This window comes from Struthio camelus, chromosome W (assembly GCF_040807025.1).
Source record: "Struthio camelus isolate bStrCam1 chromosome W, bStrCam1.hap1, whole genome shotgun sequence".
NCBI lineage: Eukaryota > Metazoa > Chordata > Aves > Struthioniformes > Struthionidae > Struthio > Struthio camelus.
The window spans coordinates 12,532,472-12,552,173 of NC_090981.1; the positions used below are offsets into that span (position 1 = coordinate 12,532,472).

The 19,702-nt window shown below is 46.9% G+C and overlaps 1 protein-coding gene and 1 long non-coding RNA gene across 3 annotated transcripts in view; both read left to right on the forward strand.

Annotated features, from left to right (window-relative positions):
• The first annotated feature begins 2,083 nt into the window (after nt 1-2,083).
• Nucleotides 2,084-9,362, forward strand: LOC104148733 (hemogen-like). 2 transcript variants are annotated; one of them, XM_009682042.2, is made up of 4 exons: nt 2,084-2,681; nt 5,782-5,875; nt 7,343-7,623; nt 9,153-9,361. In XM_009682042.2, the coding sequence occupies exons 1-4, from the start codon at nt 2,600-2,602 to the stop codon at nt 9,257-9,259; spliced, it is 564 nt and encodes a 187-aa protein (XP_009680337.1). In that variant the 5' UTR covers nt 2,084-2,599; the 3' UTR covers nt 9,260-9,361. The 2 variants fall into 2 exon arrangements, with proteins under 2 accessions (XP_009680337.1, XP_009680338.1); XM_009682043.2 differs by having other exon boundaries at nt 2,094-2,681; nt 5,782-5,863; nt 9,153-9,362.
• A 4,015-nt stretch (nt 9,363-13,377) lies between these two features.
• LOC138064141 (uncharacterized) overlaps nt 13,378-19,702 on the forward strand; it is a 29,502-nt gene continuing 23,177 nt past the window's right edge. The window contains exon 1 of the long non-coding RNA XR_011137417.1: nt 13,378-13,533. This is a non-coding gene — a long non-coding RNA (uncharacterized lncRNA). The remainder of the gene's footprint in view (nt 13,534-19,702) is intronic.

Consider the following 19,702-nt stretch of genomic DNA (forward strand, 5'->3'; position numbering starts at 1 on the left):
CTAGCAGAGGACTCCATGCTGAGCTGAATTTGGATCAAGCTGGGCCTAGGTCCATGGAGTTTAAAAACTGCTCCTTGTAACGCTACCACAGACCTGACAAGCAGATTTACCTATTTTACGCTGATAAAATCTAGGTGATAATCCAAGGGGATTCCCTTGGGGAGAAGCAAATAGAGAAATCTAGCGCTACTATGGAGTGTGGACATGGTATAGAACATCTGGATCCAGAGAGCCTGAGTCCAGCAAGTCTGTGGCTGGCCAACTTCAGGGAGACTCAGGAAGCAGCTAGTCAGTAGCAAGACCCCCCCACTGATCTGTGGCAAAGGAAACATATTGCCCTGGCTGTACAGACCCTTCTGCTGGAGCGTAGGAGGAAAGTTTTGCTTGCATGTGTATTTTTGCCTACTGAATTTATACATCTGTTTTCTTTCTTATAAAAAAAAAAAAGATGCTTTGGTCAAGGCAGGTGGGGAGGGGGATAGGTGCTTATACAGGTGCAGCAATTTATTACATGAAGCTACTGGAAGGCACCTTCTCCCAAAGTGGTGTATTATGCTCAGCTGAGTCATCTCCAGCCTGCCCTGAGTTAGGGAGGAACAGAAAAGCCTGTGGATTGCTTCCCTGTCCTTATTAGGAAAGGAGAAAACATGAAGAAGCCGAATCCTCATCTGTTGGGAGAGATAACCATGTTGCTTTCTTGGGCACTCACATTGCTTCCCTAGATAAATTTGGGTTAGGGCTGTGCCTATGACTCTATAGGGAGAGATAAGTATGTCTCTGGGTATCATCTTGCTGCCTGTTTTCTCCTCCAGCTGTGGCAGCTCCAAGCAGTGGGAAAGCAGAAATACTAGCAAAGTTCATAAAACGCTCTGATTTATACACAGATCCCAAGCCTGGTGTTGCTGAGTCAGCCATGACAGCAGCTCTGGCAGAGCCAGGAAACATGCCCAGTGGCAATGTCCAGCCCTCGGTCCAGTTGTCGCTTGGACAAAATGTTCCTCTCATGTTTGGGCAGAGAAAGGAGCAGAGAGGACCAGGCACCACAAGAAAGTATGCCAGAAGCCAGGATGTTCTACTGAGCAGCTCTACAAGGTGGCAATGACACTCCCAAAGTTGTAGCAATCACTGTATTTGGAGTCCCATACAGATGCTTGGCTGAGTGCCTTCTATTCCCTGGCCAGGGAAGCTAGAAATGCCAGTTGATATGGCCTGGGGTTAGCTGAATTGTAAAGGTGGCGGTGGCGGTGGTAGTGTGGGAGGGTGTGATTGTAAAGCAGAGCCTAGCACGATATGGTGTAAATTGCCAAAGATCTGTCAAATCTGGCCAAATCATGAAAATTTACGCAACTGAGCCTGGTTATAAAGTTTAACCCCCTTGCCCAAATTCTGGAGGGGACTGTCACCCCCCCCCCAACAGCAGAAGAGGTGCAGAGATTTCCCACACATCATTGGAGTCTGGTGTTGAGCTCAGTTAGAGGAGAAGAGAACATTGTATCACTGGTGCTTGGCGGGTGGAGAGGGGGGCACAGAGGAGGAATATCAGTTCTAAAGCACACCCAGCACCACTGTTGTCTCAGGCAAGTCTGTCACACATTCTTCACTTTAGAGTACAGACAATTCAAGATTAGACTATGAGGCCCATAATTTCCAGGCTATTATCCATCACCTAGGTCTTCCCAGAGAGATGGTAAAATTGCTCCATTAGAGTTTAAAACAATTCACGTGAGAGCCAAATTTTGACAGGGATCTAGGCACCAAGAGATGCAGGCAGAGGCTCAGTAGGGTTTTAAAGCCTGTGTACCCCTTTAAGCACCTCTAAAGATCTGGCCAGAAACCATGGAGACCCCCAAGCCACAGCCATCCTTTCTTTTATAGATGGTCTTTATGGTTTTATTGGTTTCTACCCTGCTAGAAATTGCTGTGTGAATTGGCTGGATGGGGATAACGTCACAGTACCAACTCTGCAGTGTCATCTAGTAATATTTTGCTGAGTCAGGAGTCATTTATCAGACCTCACCAGGCTTTGGATTAATGACGCACTTCTTTCTCCTGTGTGTGTGTGTGTGTGTGCGCGCGCGCGCGCGCAAAAAGTTGGGTTGAGCTATGGCAGGAACAGATGCAGTTGCTCGGCAGCAGAGCCACAGTTCACCAGCTCCTGTGCTACCCAAAGCAACGGAGACAGCCAGATCCACCATGGACACACAAGCTTCCCTACAGCTATATGTGCCACTGTGAGAATCATAACTCCTTAGCACTCATCAAGTGACTCATGTAGATTAATTTGCATGCCCTGCCATGTAGCAGAAGGGGGCTTGAATCACAGCTTAGCAGCAGTAACTGTAAACTTCCTATATGGAGAGTAATAACTTGCTGTATAGAAGCACTAATGCATTTTGTAGGCATGCAGTAGGACCTGGACACAGACTTCCACACCTTTGCATCATAAGGAGAATATTATTACCCTACCAGTGGCCCAGCCAGATAAGCTATTTTGGGCGGGCAGTCTGTATTTTTTTAAGGTCTCCTTCTGCAGCACCAGTAACTCTGTATGCCCTGCCTGAAGAACTAAGCTGCTTTTTATTTAAAACTGAGAAGATCAATGGAGAGTTTAGGAAAAGACCATGCTTACTTGAACCCTTCCCTCTTGCCCTCCACAGCCCATGAGGAATACACTGTGCAAGGTAATGCTGAGACCAATCTTAACTTGAATTTTTTTGGGGGGGAGGGGGAAAGTTCCTTGTCACTTACTAATGCCTTGTAAAAAAAGGTGTTTATTTCCAGCTGATGCTTGGAGGATGGAGGAGAGATGTTTAAACTGCAATATTTGGTGGCCTTTTTAGTGTTGTATTTAAGATCATGAAGGGCAGAAACACCTACAAAAGGCTTTTCAACTCACATAAACCCCCTGATTATTGCCAATATACAGTCAGTTTTTATACTGGCAATACTGTCTCATTGTTTTAGCTTGAGGAATGCTTTTGTTGCATCTCTATATCTTTGCATCTGCTGTTAAATAATTTTGTATCGGGTTGCTGGTGTTTCTGTACAACCATTCCTGCTGAGCACTAGCAGGCAATAGGAAACACATGCTCAGGAAGCTTTGAAACAGCTATGGGAGTGGTCTCTTTGTCCAGTAAAAAATGAACGAGTGGGATGTCCAGTAAAAAATAAATGAGTGGGGTTTTTCTAACCAGGCAAAAAGAATTTGCTTAGGCTGGCTTAGAATGGCAACTGATTGCATGCAGCTGAAAATGCTTTTGCAGCCCCCAAATCATTTTGAATGAGAAAAAATGATCTTGACTGCACAGAGATGTGTAAATGATTATGTTCTTCAGTAGCTAAACTGGAGCCTTATGTGAATCCTGCTACTATGACTCATAAACACATCTTCCCAGGCAGTTTCCTGCCCTTTGCTATGTGGATGACAGTTATTTCCTGCCAGCTGTGCCCCTGCCAGCTCTGATACTGTTCCATGTGGAGGAGCAGCTTCCTGTTTGGGGGCTTGCTGCTAAGCTGTATTTTTTTATAATTCACATACAATGTTTTCTCTCTTGGAGGCTGACACCTCTTCTGGGTGTGCTGAGATGCCTGGGTAGCCATTGCTATGACTGAGAAGCTCTGGCACAATCTGTTTGTGTCATGGTCTTTGCATCTATATTACATCTTGTCTCCTCTCTTTTTGGTCTAGTGAGATTGAAAGCTCTTTGAGAGAGGAGCTGTCTACTCTTGTATGTCTCTACCATGCTCAGAACAAAGAGGACTCTAGGAATTACTGTACTAATGACAATAAAAGAACAATAGAAGACAATAATAGACAATAATAGAACATCAGGGTTGTTATTGTTGTTATTATCATGAGACCGAATCTGGAATACTGTGTCCAGTCCTCCTCTCCCCCCTCCAAGTGCAAGAAAGACATAGACATACTGGAGCGAGTGCAGTGGAGGGCCACCAAGCTGGTCAGGGGGCTGGAGCACATGCCCTATGGGGCGAGGCTGAGAGAACTGGGTCTGTTCAGCCTGGAGAAGAGAAGACTGAGGAGAGATCTTATTACAGTTGTCCACTACCTAAAGAGGGGTTATAGAGATGACAGAGCCATCCTCCTCTCAGAGGTGCACAATGAAAGGACAAGAGGCAACGGGCACAAGTTGCAACAAGGGAAATTCCAGATGGACATGAGAAAAAAATAATTCACAAATTTTCATTGCACAGGTCTACTTGAAATGATGAAAATCAATGCTCCTGTGATCTCTTTGGTGTATGTATAGAAAGATCTCCCTCTTTACAGGCTTCAGAGAGATAGTATTCCTGCTGAACAGTCCCTCAATGCCCTTTGTCTCAAGGGAATGGCCTTATGCTACATGATCTAAGCTGGGTCATCTTTATTATCACAGGCCAGGGTCCAAGCTGGAAAATTCAGGGCTGATTGATTGATTGGATCAGAAGGCATAAGACCTATTACCTATGCCTAGTAGGACCAGGACATGGGAAAGCAGGGTTCAGTTCTGGCCTCAATGAAGTCCAGAGGATTCATTTGTCCAGCTCTAGGTGGCTGAGATGTCTCCATCTCAGGAGACCATCTGGAGCCCTTCATAGCCAGTGAAATAGGCACAATTCATCTAGGCCCAAGGAGGGCATTTCACAGAGCTCAGATGATTTGGGTCTCAGAGGTGCCCCTTTCTCTCTGGTAACTACAGGAAACATATGTCTTGCCCAAATGGAAATGTCTGCATTGGAACCCTCTAACATGAGGTGTGATGAATTCCATCTTTCTCTAGCCCTGCCATAGTTCTCCTTATAGCTGCAGACCAGCCCAGGGCTGCTTGCATAGTCACTGGGACCATTCTCCTCCCCACCACCAGTATGTGCTTGGTCTGTGTCGTGCTCCATATCTGGGCCACCAGCTCTTAAAAAGGCTCAATCTAGTAACATACACAAGCATGTGTGTATGAGTAAGCCCATGCCCTTTGGTTCACCCACCCCTACAGACCTGTTCCCATGTTGCAGGGCTTGCCCTCCTGCAGGGCAAGGCCTTCCATGGGAGACTCATTCTGAGAAGGCCACCAGTCCTCCTGCTTCCTGGTGATTTTCTGCTGGACACAACACACAAGATGGTGTTAGTGCAATGGTTCAGGAATCACAGACACTGGCAGCTCCCCATGTGCCAGCAAAGAGCAGGGAAATGTACTGAGGATTCTGAATCCTGAAGGACTGGGGTGTCTCTCTCGTGGTGGAACCAGTCAACTTAACATAAAAATGGTTCTGCTGGATCTGTGTACTTTTGGTCCATCTAGCCCAGCATCCTGACTCTGACAGTGGACAATAAAGCATATCTGGGGAAGAGTGTAAGAATGGGGCAAACACAAAGATTTATCTCACAGCCTCTAGTGACATGTGACTCAGGGACTTTGTGGTGCCTTTGCACTTACTCTGTGCTTCTGTCAAGCCCCAGATCCCTATGGTGATGAGTAGGTTGGAAAAGAGTCACCCAAAGGCAGCAGTGGTGGGAGGAAAACTTCAGCTAGAAGCTTAGGGTGATGTATGGCACCAGTGCCCAGGTGCTTTGGATAGTGTCACTTGCTGATAGCTCCAAGCCATGCTCCAACGCACTGTGGTCGTTCTATAAATATAGTGTCCTGAATTGTTACGTATTGAGAGCCACTCTATTGTGAAGAGAGCCATCAGTCTGGTTGCCTGAAGTAGGGCTCTGACACTGGTCAGGGAGAGATTGAATCATTCTTTGCCCAGGATGTCTCATTAATAATCATTTTATTCTCATAGATGTCATCATCACACGCCGCTTGAGAGACCGAGAGCTGCTCCAGAAAAGAAAAGCAGAAGCCCAGGAGAAAGACTCAGTTCAGTGGGTCCTGGGGTAAATTTTGCTTACACTGTAGAGTCATTTTATTTTACACTTAGTCTGTACCCAGGCATGGTATCCCAGCACCTCTGTGCCCACATGGTAACGGAAGAGGGCTGTAAGGACCTTTGTTGACAAAGCCCTGCTTCTGTCCTGCAAAGCCTGGTCCTGTTCCCCTGGGGATCTAGGTGGGTGCTAAAGAGTATTTTCAGCAACAACTCCTGTCTCCCCCCTGCCTGTCCCCATGCCCAACACAAGGGAGGAGGTGCAATTTATGTCCTGTCTTGCTCTGGCCAACATGGAGCCTTGAGTGGGTGCTATGGAGAACTGCAATATTAGGTTCACAGGCAGGCTGGATGGAGGCGGGGGGCAGGCATGTGGACTGGGTCAAGGGAAGCAAGAGGAGTGTGAGGACAGAGCTGAGGTGTGCCCCATGTGTCTTCTGTTGGGAAAGGTCTCCATTGAATCTCCAAGCCCTGTGACTGAGCCACTGAGGAAACCCACCCACCACACAGAGTTCAAACAGTCTGCACATCCTCTTCAAGCCCTTCTAAAAAAGAGCTTCTCTGGGCTAGGGCCTTGTGCTGGTCCCTTTGTCCAAGGAAGTTAGATGCTTGCTGACAGGATCTGAATTACATAACAGAGAATCCAGCCAGGGTAGAGAAGCTGCAGGTACTCCAAACCTTCCCTGGGAAACCCTGGATAGATTCAGCCCCCGCCCTTCCAAGAGCCTCACACCATGAGACAGCACCTGTTCCCCTGACAGCCAGCCTCCATTCCCCAAAGAGATCCTGCCCCTGGCCAGCCCAGAGATAGTCATCCCTGAGACCTAAATCTGGCTCCTATGGGATAGGTCCCAACTACACACACATCCACTCCCAGCCAAACCTCAGCCCTGCTCCTGTATGCTGTGTGTCTATGTGTGTGTGTGTGTGTGTGTGTGTGTGTGTGTGTGTGTGTCTCTCCCCTCCTCAGTCCTCACTTGGCCCTGCCATGGTTGGGGCCAGGGCACATTGCCCATAAGCTGAAGTCAATGGTAGCCTAGAAATAGCTTCAATATTTGCAAATGTGTATGTATTAAAATGTGCAGATGCATTTGTGCTCTTGGCAGCCAATGGAGCTCTGGGCAGGGAGCAAGGAGCTGGAGAGGGACTGTGGCATTTTACATAGGTAGCACTTTGGGAGACGAGTGATTCTCACCCAGAAAAGCAGGGCTGGGTCAAATCTAGTCTCCAAGCTCCCATGGCCTGAATCTGTCACACAGGGCTCATGTGAGAGGCTGGGGTGGAGGAAGCAGTCTCTGCTTGCACATGCACAGGCTCTGCCAGGATAAACTGAGTTGTACTCACAGCCTGGGGCCTAGCAAAGTGGTATTTGGTCAGGAGAGTGTGGGCACCCCAGGAAGGAGCCAGATGTCAGATGGGGGAGAGAAAGTCCTCTTCTCTGTCCCCAACCCTTTGCTTGTGTTAAACATCCTGACAGGGAGCAAGAGAAGAGCAAACGGCAAAAGAGAGGCAGAGGAGCTGGGAGAGGACGAGGCCATCGGCCAGTTATTCAGGCTGAACCTAAGCCCGAACCCAAGCCAGAACCTCATCCTGAAGTGTTGGAGGAAGGAGAAGCAGAGAAAGAACTGGCTGAGCTGGCACCACCTGTACTAGAACACCAAGGAAAGCCACCCATGATGATGATCCAAGAGCTCCTCAGTGGGACACAGCAGGGAGCAGTGAGGGAGGAATCAACTGAGGGGAGCCTGTATGGAGCAGGTGAGCTACCAGAGAACCTCTGGGGTCACAGTGATCAGTGGGTAAGGCCTTTTGGGGGGTGAGCATCTAGGATCTGTCTTAAGATGAATCCTGGTGACACTTGGCTGTACAGGATCTTCAGGACTTTCAGCTCCAAGCTTGCCAAGTTTCTCAACAACCAGCTCCTGGCAGGGTGAGGGCCCCAGTTCTCCACCTCACCAAATCTGTCCAGTGTAGCTGTGAAGGGGTATTTGGAATTGAGTGCAATGGCAAGGGGGGGCAGATGCTGTTCTCCAAGTCATATAGAGCAAGACAAGCACACTGGTGTTGGTAGAATCATTGACATGAAGTCAGGATCTGGACTGTGATCCTAGATCCTAAAGACCTCTTTGGCCAAAGTGACATCTGTGTGGCTTCTTGGAGCTTATTGAGCTCCTTGCACTGGGGAAAAGCAGCTGTGCCCTCACATACCTTCATGGTATAAGGAGACTGGTTCAGATGAGGATCTTTACATTCCAGTACCCAGCAACAGCAAACCTACACATTTGCAGATGATTTTCTGCCCCAGGTTCATTGCCAGCTGAAACAGAGCAATTAAAGACAGTGGGTCAAACTTAGCTGAGCATGACAGGGAGCAACCATGCTCCTAACTTCTCTGCCAAGCCCTGGGTTAGAGCAATGCAACCTGAAAAACAGGTGCAGTAGTAGGGAAAGTACCAGATCCTCAGGCTGAGCCATGATGGGAACCAAACCTGTTTGGATGGCAAGTTGCCATTTGGACTCAAGAGTAATCCATTCACTGATAATGGGCTGGCAGAACTTGCACTTCTCTGCATGTGCCCTGGGAAGTGCCTGCTAGAGCACATGTCAACTCCTGGTTGTGACAGTGCTTCATGGTGAATGTAATGAATTCTGCTTTCACCACTATCCTCTTCCAATCTGGCCTTCTTTGTTCAAGGCACAGGAAGCCATGTGGAGGCTGAGATTCCCAGAGCTGGCTTGAGGGGAAAAGAGTCCATTTCCTCTTGCAGTCAGTGGGAACTGGGCACGTGCATCTCTTCAGAGCTGGGAAAACCTCTTAGGATCTGTGTTTCAGGAACCTCTAATAGGGGTTATGAGCCAGGGCTCTGCAAGTACTCTGCTTTTCCAGTACATGTGCACGTGTGGGAGGGAAGGGGAGGGGGCTTATAACTCTTGCTACAAGGTTTGTATCAGCTTTGTCCCATGGCAAGCAACCATTTTGCAACTTGGGGCCAGATGCTGGCCTAGGCATATCACATAAATCTGGTCTCCAAATCATGAGACCTTAAAAAAATCACAATCATCAGGGTTGTGATTATTTGTCTTCTGCCACTGAACCCATTGGGCTTCTCCCTCTCCAACTTCTCCCCATAACCCAGAGGACTGAAATGCCCTTTAAAAACCAGAAAGGAAGCCAGAACTTCACATCTCAGGAGTCCAGCATCAGGGGCTTTGGCATGGCACAGCTGGGGGGGGGGGCACAAGAGCTGTCCAGTGTGAAATGATTTGATGTTATGACTGTTTTACAGATGAAGAGGATTCACTGAGACCAGCAGAAGCAGAAATACCAGAGGCTTTGAACATTTGTCTGGAAAACAATCAGGATAATGAATACTACACACCAGTTTTATTTTAATTTTTTTGTTTTGTCTTCTGCCTGTCAAACTCTAAGTGCTGTAGAGTGATTTAGATCAGCTATTTTTGTGTGAGCAATAAAACCAAACACTCTTGGCCTGTCCTCTTCCTGCACTACTTTTAGCCTACAATACAGGGAAATGCAGTCACTTTTAGAAACATTGTTCCTTGATAGTTATATGCTAAGGACAGTTCACATGCACCCCTGCCCTCCCTGCCTGTATGCTGTCCCATTTGTATGGTGGTCCCATAGAAGTCAGTGTGGTGCCCTACTGGTTTGCCACTGAAGTGCATGGACCAGCTGTCCATCCAGGCAGGAATCTCTGAGAGTCATGGTGCAGTTGAACCATGAGTTTTACCTAGCTGGAGTGGTGTAGCTTAGCCTTATTTCTGCATGGACTGAATCCTGCAGCCCCTTATGCCTTACTCTTCAGTCTGAAGGTCTTTTCCATGCTTTATTTTTCCTTCCTGTTACCCAGCTCACTTTCTGACAGCTCAGAAAGTGTTTTGCTTTTGTCTTCTCCTGACTGAATTTGCTCAGACCCCACTGAACTGCTTTATGCAAATGAAAGACAGTCAAACATGGCTCTGAGTGACAGGCCAGAAACAGGCTGAACCATATACTGAGGGCACTTTTAATAGGAAAATGGCATTTGGGGCAAAAAGGGTAGTCCACTCCATGCAACTGGTATGTCTCTAGCTCCCTGGCCCATTTTTAGGCCAAGTTTTCAATGCCGTGTATCCGGGATTCAGGATTCTTCACAAAGTCATGAAGGAATAAGTCTTCCTTTCTGTCTTCATGGATTTTGGGTCTTGTGGTTGTTTTTCTGCCTTAACCCCTTTCAGGCTGAGGTAGATAAACACTCACATGGGCAAGCCTCTACTCCCTAAGACAGACAGGCCCTCTTCTCACACCATTCCCTCATCATCCATTGTTTATTGACTTCCGTTCTGGTCTTGTCCCCACCTCCCTCTTCTCTTACTCTCCCCCACTCAGCCTTGCATTTACTTCCTCATTTCCCATCCAGTCACACATACAGCCTTGGGAAGGGGGGCTTCTTTAGATTCATCTAATATCCAGACTGTAATACACCAGAGCAAGTGTTTGTTATAATCCCACTAAGAAAGGCACTCAGACTCCATAAAGTATCAATTAAAATATCACTTATTGGAGTTAACACAAGAAGGAAAAAGAGGATAGAGAATCTTGCATCCCTTCAGATGCTGGGAACCCTGAGTTGTGCAGCATTGGACAGACCTCCAATCAGGACACAGCACGCTGTGCCGATCCCATCCATGATGAGATTCATCATCATATGGTCTTTAGAGCTCTTATAGGATTTTCTTAGAAGAAAACAATTCTATTCATCAGTTCTACTGTCAAGCAAAAGGATGCTCACATGAGAACATGCCGCTTCACTTTAAGATAAAGACAAGGACACGCAGGTGGTGCAATCAGTGGTGCCAAGGGGGAGCTGCCTACAGGCTCCTTCATTACAATTAGCCAGCTAAGTTTATCTTGTGGCCAAGGAATACATGCAGCACAGTACAGGCCCGAAGGCCAAGCTATTCATGCAGCATAGCGCAGCATAGCACAGCACAGGCCTGTGCCTACTTGGGTCAACTGTTATGTGGATCACTAACTCCTCGATGTACAATAGTCTTCTGGTTAGGATCACTACATGGCCACAGACAGTCTTTTCTTTGTGTGTGTGTGTGTAAATGTCTTTACTGCCACTATTTGACTTAGCAAAGGGCCTGATCTATCTCCCAGAGCTGGCCAGTCCCTGAGGTAACTCTTGATTTTAATCAGAGTAAGATAGAGACTGTTTTTTTATGGCTGAAAAAACAGTAAGATTACACTAGAGATGTCACTACCATTGGCCTAGAGCAGTCTGTGCTCCATAGATGTCTGCATAGGATATCTGCCCTTGCCTTGGTCCTAGGCTTCTGGGTGTGGATGTTCTTAGCATGAAAGGTTATCACATACATGTATCTTGTACAACATCCCTAGTTTGAGCTATGCAGTTGCAAGGTCAGAAGCTTGAAAGCACCATGTTGCTGTCACCAGTAGCCAGCAGAGAGCTCCCACTGGCCCAATAAGAGAGTGAATGCAGCACATTCTCTATGGGCAGTTGATAGAGGGATGGATTCCCCATTCAGGCTCTTGACATTGCTTTTATCTCTACATGACAGATGCTCTGGGATTCCCTGGCTAATGTATGGTTGTTTTCCCCTTGAGTGACCAACACTGGCAGGAACAATGCACGATTTCTTGGCTTCTTCCATAAACTACCTAGAAAAAGCTCCCTCCAAAGTCACACATAACCCCATATGCACATGCCACAACCTGAGGGGCTTATGACAACCCTGCAGCATGGAGGGAACAGCATTCTCCTCCACCTGAACATGAAAGCACTTTCCAGAAGAATCCCAGGAAAGCAACATTTCCAGCATGGCCAGAAATGGACATAGGAGAGCAGTTCACAAAAGGATGGGGGAGGGCAGATACTTCCAATGGAGTAGGAACTTCAAGGTGCTTGATGCTGCTGGGAAAGGATATCTACAAGAGACTTTTACATCTAGCAAGCTCTAGCAGTCTCTAAAGAGCTCTGTCAGCTATTCCTGATCAAAAGGTGCACTGAGCTTTTGTCTCCAGCTGACTACTGATTAGGGAGGTTCAAGCACCCTTTCAGCAAGTACTAGGGAGAGGCCTATAAAACTGCCAGGCTAAGTGCACAGCTCCCAGAAGCAGTCAACAGATACAGGTGCATAGAAAGGGGCCTGGAAACTGCTGAAGGTGGTGTATGACTGTTCAATAATGGTGGTGATGTGCCACAAGGCATGGTCCCCAGCACTGACTGGAACAACTACCCTGGAAGAGCAGAGGCCTTGTCAGGGTGCAGCAAGGACTAGCGGCTCCCTAAGGGAAGGCAAGCCAGGAGCTGAGGGTGACCCCAGGACAGACACCACTCTCACCAATGGAGTGCAATCCCACAGGGTCTGAACACAGCAGTCCTGACAGCAGTCTCCCCTCCCAGCAAGGTGCATCCTCAAACCTTACAAAGATCTGGGTTCAGAGGGGACTTGCTGTGAAGTGATGTAGTTGCTGTGGGCTTGTCATGGGGCTATTTCAGGGGACACAGAGCCAGGGCAGGGACATGGAATTGGGAAAGGGACATGGCATGGGTGGCTTGGAACCAGGTCAGGATCATGGCAGGGACATGATGCAGGAGACTTGAAGCTAGGTGGGGGGAAGGACCCAGGCCCCCCCAGATGGAGCTCTGGAGGTGGGGAAAAGGCCTGGACCACCCCAGATGAAGCCCCAGAGAAGCTGGGGGGTGGCAGGGGGAAAGGGCCCAGGCTGCCCTGGATGAAGCCCTGGAGGCCAGGTGGCATTAGAGGGGAAAGATAGGTTTTCACTCAACAGCCTGGGGCTGTGATGGGAGTTGGCACTGTAGGGAGATCAGAGTCCAGGGCAAAGCCAGTTGCTCAGGCTGAGCCATGGGGGCAAGGCCCTGCACAGCCAAGGGCCAGATCCTGCCATGCTGAGTTCAGGGCTCAAGAAGGACTGAGCTAGTTGTCAGGGAACAGCAAGGACTAGCTGCTCTCTAAGAGAATGCAATCCAGAAGATGATGGTGACCCCAGCACAGGCAGTGCCTTCACCAACAGGGCATAGTCCTGCATGGTCTGAACACAGCAGGCAAATCCAGGTGCCAGTAACAGGGTCCATCAACAGTCCTAGACAAGGCAAGCAATGAACAAGGGTATACCAAGGGAGTCTAATCACAAATAAAAGCAGATGAGGCTGGAAAATTTGGAATATTTCAAACTACTCTCCACATACGGGGAATTTTGAGCCGGAAAAAAATCCAACCCCGGAAGCCTCACCCTCTTAGTTGTCCGGAGTAGGGGGAGGGAATCAAAGAGAGGAGACACAGTAACAGCCCGTGAGTCAGCCATGTTACTACTACCTCATTAGACTACAGTTCCCGGCAAGCACTGTGGTCCAGTCAGAACTGCAACTGCCAGAACACACCAATCCCCAGCCGCGTCCTGGGCCGCTCGCAACCCTGTGAATGGTCCCTAGGATATTCGCGGACTATAGCTCTCAGCATAGACCGGGAGCAGCCTTGTCGCAACGCCCGCTTAGTCCACATGTCAGTGGCTCATTTCCAGTGCGTGGTAGTAGTTCAGTTCTGATTCCTTCTAGTAAGTGATCTTTTCTGCTGGTTTGCAGATTCAGCGAATGGATGCCAACATTGGGCTTTAAGGTAAGACTGTAAGTTAAATAAACCAGCTTTAGGTATAGTAGTGATGGGTAATGAAAACCTTCCTCTTTAATGTTTTTCCACTTGTCATTCTGCAACTTAGCTATGTCACCAGTTTGTGCCTGTTTGGACAAAAGAGGAATTTTTTTTCTATCAGTTGATGACATTATGACTGAAAATTCACTTTGGTATTTGTGCAAGACTAGGCAGCTAGTGAACAATTTATATAGGTTATAAGAAAGATAGAAGTCACTCTTGTTATTTCCATTCATTTGAAAAAAAATAATTATTGTGTTAATGAAGACCAGGAGAGAAGGAAGTTATATTAGCCTGTCCTAACTGTCCACACTGAAGGAAGTGCACAGCCATAAGTGACCAGTATAGCTGGTGAAACAAGTTATACTTTCAAAATTCTTTCCATTCAAAAATTACTCCTGTTCTTCAGCTATCTCTGCCTTTTCAAAATAATCAGAGCAATATCTTTAAAAAAATGAAATAAAAAGCAGTCTTCTATAATTATAGCTACAATACTCCAGCGCTCAGACTGGAGGACCTCAAAACACAAAACTGGAGGCCTTTAAGTCTCATGTTTTCTTTACCCCCACCTACCTCCCAACCATTCTACCTAGCAGGTGTTAAGGCTGCAGGCTGCTGACTAGGCCCTGGCCTGAGGTTTAGCTAACTGAAACTAACTGTACCACTTCTTCCAAGCTCAAGAATGGCCTTTCTTGATGTGCAGGGGAGCTGAGCAATTACAAAACTCCCAGGACAAAGACTGAGGGAAGGATTTCTGAAATCTCTTTGAGATCCCTCAAACCCAGCATGCATCATCTTTTCAGATTAAAACCAGATCTGCATTGGTCAAGGAAATCCCCAAGTAAATTCTCCAAGAAACAGACAAAAAGAATGATGTTGATCCTCTTCTGCAGCAGAGAAGGAAGGGCTGGAGGTTGTCTTATGATTCTTGGAAGGACATCTTGAAGAAACACCCTCCTGCTAAGGACAGCTCCAGGAGGAGGTGTGGTTTAGTGACTATTCTAATCCCCATAGAAGGGCAAGGACTACAGGGGAAAAGCCACTATGAAAATGACATCCCAAGCAAGTGGCCAGGGAAAGAAAACCACTTAACTCATGAAGCTCCTAGGGAATAACCAAACTTCTAAAGAAGTGATGTTTCTTGTGACCTCAAAACCTATGTTCCTGAAGCTGAATCAGGGCTGAGTAGATGCACAACAGAGCAATGAGACCCCTGGGAATTTTCAGCTTGAATAGGGAGATGCAGGTTAAGCTGCATTTTTTGCACCACGGTTTGGACTCGGTCCTCTTCTAGGTGCCCATTTGGATCCTGTTTGGATCCAGCCTTCTATTATTAAATTAACTACCAGTTAAATGGCAGATGGCCTTAAAAATAAGAGTATAAACAGGTGTCTTTGGATTAACTGTCAGCTGTTCCTCTTCACTATCACAGTAATCATTAGCAGTGATTTATACTCTGACTTTTAAATAGGCTACTCCTAGGCAGCTGTTGTGCACTAGGGAGGTGCTGGTTCTTTCTGGATCTCTGTAAGAAAGAATGCCCACTTGAATCTTTAGGTATAATACTATCTTTAATCAGAATGTTCAAAGATAGGAGCGGAATAAAAAAATTAGCAATTAAATCTTATGTCCCTTCTGATGCTGGGAACCCTGAGATGATACAGCATCAGATGGACCTCTCTATCAGGGCATGGCACGCTGTGCAGATTCTGCCTATCGTGAGGTTCACCAGCATTTTGGCCTTTAGAGCTCTTACAGAATTTTCTTAGAAGAAAATAATTCTATTAATCATTCCTACTGTCAAGCAAAAGGGTGTTCACATGAGAACATGCTGCTTCACTTTTAGATAAGGATGCACAGGTGGTGTCATTGCCAGTGCCAAGTGGGAGCTGCCTACAGGCTCCTTCGTTACGATTAGCTGGCTGAGTTTATCTTGAGCCTAAGGGATACGTGCAGCACAGCAAAGGCCTGCACCTACTCAGGTCAGCTGTTATGTGGATCACTAACTCCTCGATGTACAATAGTCTTCCAGTTAAGATCACTACAGCAGCTTATGTAGGAGCAAGATTGTCACCTTTAGGCTCATCCTTATGTGCCATTAAATGCTGCCTCTCTTTGGAGAGAAACAATCAGTAAAGCATACCCTTCCAACCTTTTCAAACAAATCTCAATTCAGCTATGAGCAAGCAAAGGAAGAAGGAAGGGCACATAAGAGGAAAATGTAGGTTTGCAATCTGATAGATTTTGGAATTTCCCCTTAATTCAACATCCCCTTTTTTAAGAGTCAAACAGCCAGGTGCTTAGGTATAAACCAGGATTGTGTTATTTTAATGATTGTGAGGCTATAGAATTCTTGGAATTTGGCACAAATTGCTGAAATAGGACCCAAAGTCCTGAGCTTTACACCAAATGGCAAGTATGTCTCTGTTTTAATTCTAAAACCTATTTTTCAGCATGCTTTCCCCACAGGGAAGGGGAAGGAACTAACCTTCCCATTCATCAGTGGTGTGTGTGAATTTTAAGCTCCCCAAGGTATTCTTTCCTTCCCAAGCTAAAACAGGGGTGTGCACTAGTGTAATGTGCATCTTGCCAGTGAACTCCAGAGCTGATGCATGTCACCATGGCCAGTTACGTGATTTAACTCCTGGCCTGGGAACAAGGGATGGTGGTGTTATCCAAAATAATAACTAGCCAAATTCAATGTATATGCAAAGAGGTTTTATTGAGAGGTTAGAGTGTTAGTGAAGAGAAATGTGAAGAATTGGGGGGGGGAGAACATACTTGGACACACACGTTTATAATCTCATACAGTCATACTAGTCCTGGGGGGGAAACATGCATTCAGAGAGACATAGACATACACACGCTCACACCACTGTTCAGTCCTGGATGACTGGCTGGTGGGTCAAAAGGTACCTGAAGAGTCAGGGTGGTGGAAGCAGGTGGTGTGCTTTCAGCTTCAAATCAGCATGTGTAGCAAGACAATTCCAAGATCTCACAACAATTCCCCCATGATATACAGGTCTTAGCCTTTTGTAAGATCTTTGAGTCTAGGAAGGTTCTTAGCCTTTGGCCTCCATCCTCTGGACTATGTGCTGTATAATGCTTGAGACCATCACTTTCCCTGGCTGTAGTCTTATCCCACTGCTTGAGTATTTTCTTGCTTAGCTGCTGCTTTTCTCTTTGTTATGCTTAAACCAGTTTTTCCAAGCTTTCAAGGTTGTACTTCTTCAATGACCAGTAATCGAGTACTAGTGAGTTGTTTAGTACTGGGCCTCTGTTTTGGGTTTGTGCACACATTTTTAAGGCCTCTGCTATTATCCCATGCTTAAACTGTACATCATAACAAGAGACATGTGGCACTAAGCTCTGATTAAAAAGAAAAGTGTTAGGGCTACAAGCCCTAACCTAGGCCCTGGCCTGAGGTTTAGCTAACTGAACAGACCATGAGAAACTACTGGACATGACATGAGGAATTGCTGGACGCGACAGATAACGGAGTGGGAAACTGACAGAAGTTACAGACAACACCGTGAGGGATGGCTGGATTTCACAGGCGGTTAAGGGGGAGTGATGTGAGAGATGGCCCAGCTTCACAGCTAACAGACGGGGAGCGCTGGGGACCTTTTGGGGAGCAGAGTCTTGCAAGGCCAGCAGTGCCTAGGTAACCACACCTGTAATACCACGTAAGGCCGAGATGACCTAGGTAACAGTATCAGAAATGCCAACTTTGGGTACGGAAGTAGCAAAGCTGGGACCAATGGGGAAAAAGTCATTAGGGGCAGGCTGTTTATTTGGGAGAGGGCAAGAGTGGAGAAAGGGAAGGGATCCAGGTGGATGGGGGAAGAACAAGCACGGGAAAATGGAGAGGAGAGGGGATAAAAGAGACTGGCTGCATGTTAGGAAGGGGCTGGCCAGTGCACTTGTCTGAGTCCTGCATGCGATCACTGCTGTCTATCCTATCTTATTACTCTATTCCTAGCTATCTTCTGTGTGAGCATGCTCTCTATCCTGTGTGAGTTTGTGTGAGATGCTAGCAAACTTCAAGTTGGACTGGCCAGTGAATAGGATAAGAGATCTGGGAGCCAGCTACTGCAGGGACCATAGGTCTGGGCCAGAGACCTGTTTGTGTATGGGTATGTATGTGAGATCTGCTACCAAGCTTTGAGTCTAATTAGCTGGTAAGTAAGAACAGGATCATGTCATTTGTGGTGCCCATGTTTGTGGGAGTGCTGTTTGTGTGTATGTGGTGCCTGTAAGGCATTTTTCTCTGTCCGTGTTACATCTGTTGTTGGTCATTGGTATCTGTACAGTGCGCATGTGTGTGTGTGTGTGTGTTGGGGATACCTTCTCAGCCTTGCTACTGGCCTGTCCTGGGAATATGCAACTGCAGCAGCCTTGCTCTAGCAGACTGAGCTGGGAAGAACACTGTTAACTGTGGAAGACCTCCCATGGGCTACTTTCCTGAGTGGTTAGCTTACCTGAAATAAATGTCGACACCATTTCAGTTCTGTCCTGAGGCATCAAAGACCAAGTGGCTGGGTAGCCACAGTACTGTGTATCATCAGCCCAGTGTAGCACGCACAACTGAGTCCTGCCAAGCAGCAACCTGAGGAGGAAGCTCCCATGTGCTGTGTAGAGGCCTCTTTAACAGCCCTGACCCACCACTATTCAACAACAGCCTTCCAAGGTTGGGATGATTCCCTGAAACTGCGAGCACCTTTTGGCTTGCACCACAAGCCCTGCCCTCAAGAGGGCGTTAGGGTGCACTGCACTAAACTCCACTAAGTGCCAACTCCCAGTCACATAGGGAAATACTCAGATCACTGCTCACACAAAACTCTGCCTTCCTGTCGTAGGGAAGTCCCCAACAAGAGCTGATTGGTTGAGTTGGCTGAGGGGTGCTATTGGCTGTGAGTGGGAGTTTCTGTGCACTGGGTACGTGGTGTGGGCCTGGCTTTTGTGGTGGCTGTAGGCATGATCAACAGCTCTCTTAGGAATGGTTCTGCCAAGATATGGCCTGTGAGGAGGCTCCACAGCTACCTGAGACAAAGCATAAGTCTGGGGTGGGGGCTGAGGGGTTTCTCCTTCCCTGTGAAATACATGCTCACTTGGGAGCTGCTAGCCTCCCCCCCAATTATGGAGATAGCTTGCTGAGGGCCCTACTCTGTCCTTTGGGGGGCCAAGTCCCCCTGAAAGCTGGCATGGGGCTGGGGCAAGGGAGGCTGGCTTATCCCTGCTCAATCTCTGGGAGTTCAACTGGTTTGTGAAGCTGCAGCCCTCTTGGGGCCATAAAAATGCCTTGCCCCAGTATAATCACTATCTAAATATGTGCTTTGTTTTTTTTTCCCTGGGGGAGTTTCCTAAACTGGGTGCACAAGTTTGAAGTTGCACTTCAGCTTGCTATAAAAAGCTATTTCTTTTCATGTAGTAGCATCAAAAACACTGGCAAGATCTATTGTTCCCTCAGCCATCTGCTCAGGTTTTCTTGTTCCTGTCTTGGCTGTTCTTGCCACTGGTATAATTGTTCCTGTGTTCCTGGTTTAATACTTGGAACAGTATGACAGCAGGCATAAGAGTGTGCTTTGAAGTTAGGCACTTAATAATTGGAGGAAGGGAAAATGGCCAAACAAGTAAACAGACCTGAAGATGCAGGTTGATAGGAGCTTATTCTGATCTAACTGCAGGGCATGTGTTTCTACTTGTGTGCTCCCTGTGCTGATGCTGTTGGTTATGGACCTGTGTGCTGAGCTGATCTAACTGGAAACTAATTGCAGGGGGTTAGTTTTCAGCTGGATAAGCTTGTTACAGGGTCAGAGCATAACATTCCTTCTTGAGCTCCCTTTTTGTCTGCTACATGCTTTCTGAGAGATCAGACATTAATAGACTAGATTAGAATAGAATAATTAATAGATAACACTTTTTCACAATTGCCTTGATTCTAGTCCCACTAGTTGTATATACATGCACACTAGTGTGTGTGTGTGTGTGTGTGTGTGTATAAAAGATATAATAGCATCAACTAGTCTTACTGTTGGAAGAGTTAGTCTTGTGATTTGTGTGCTGCTAAAATTTTAATCCTCTTTCTTGTAGAACAGGACTGCTTGGGTGTGTATGCAAACATATGAAAAGAATT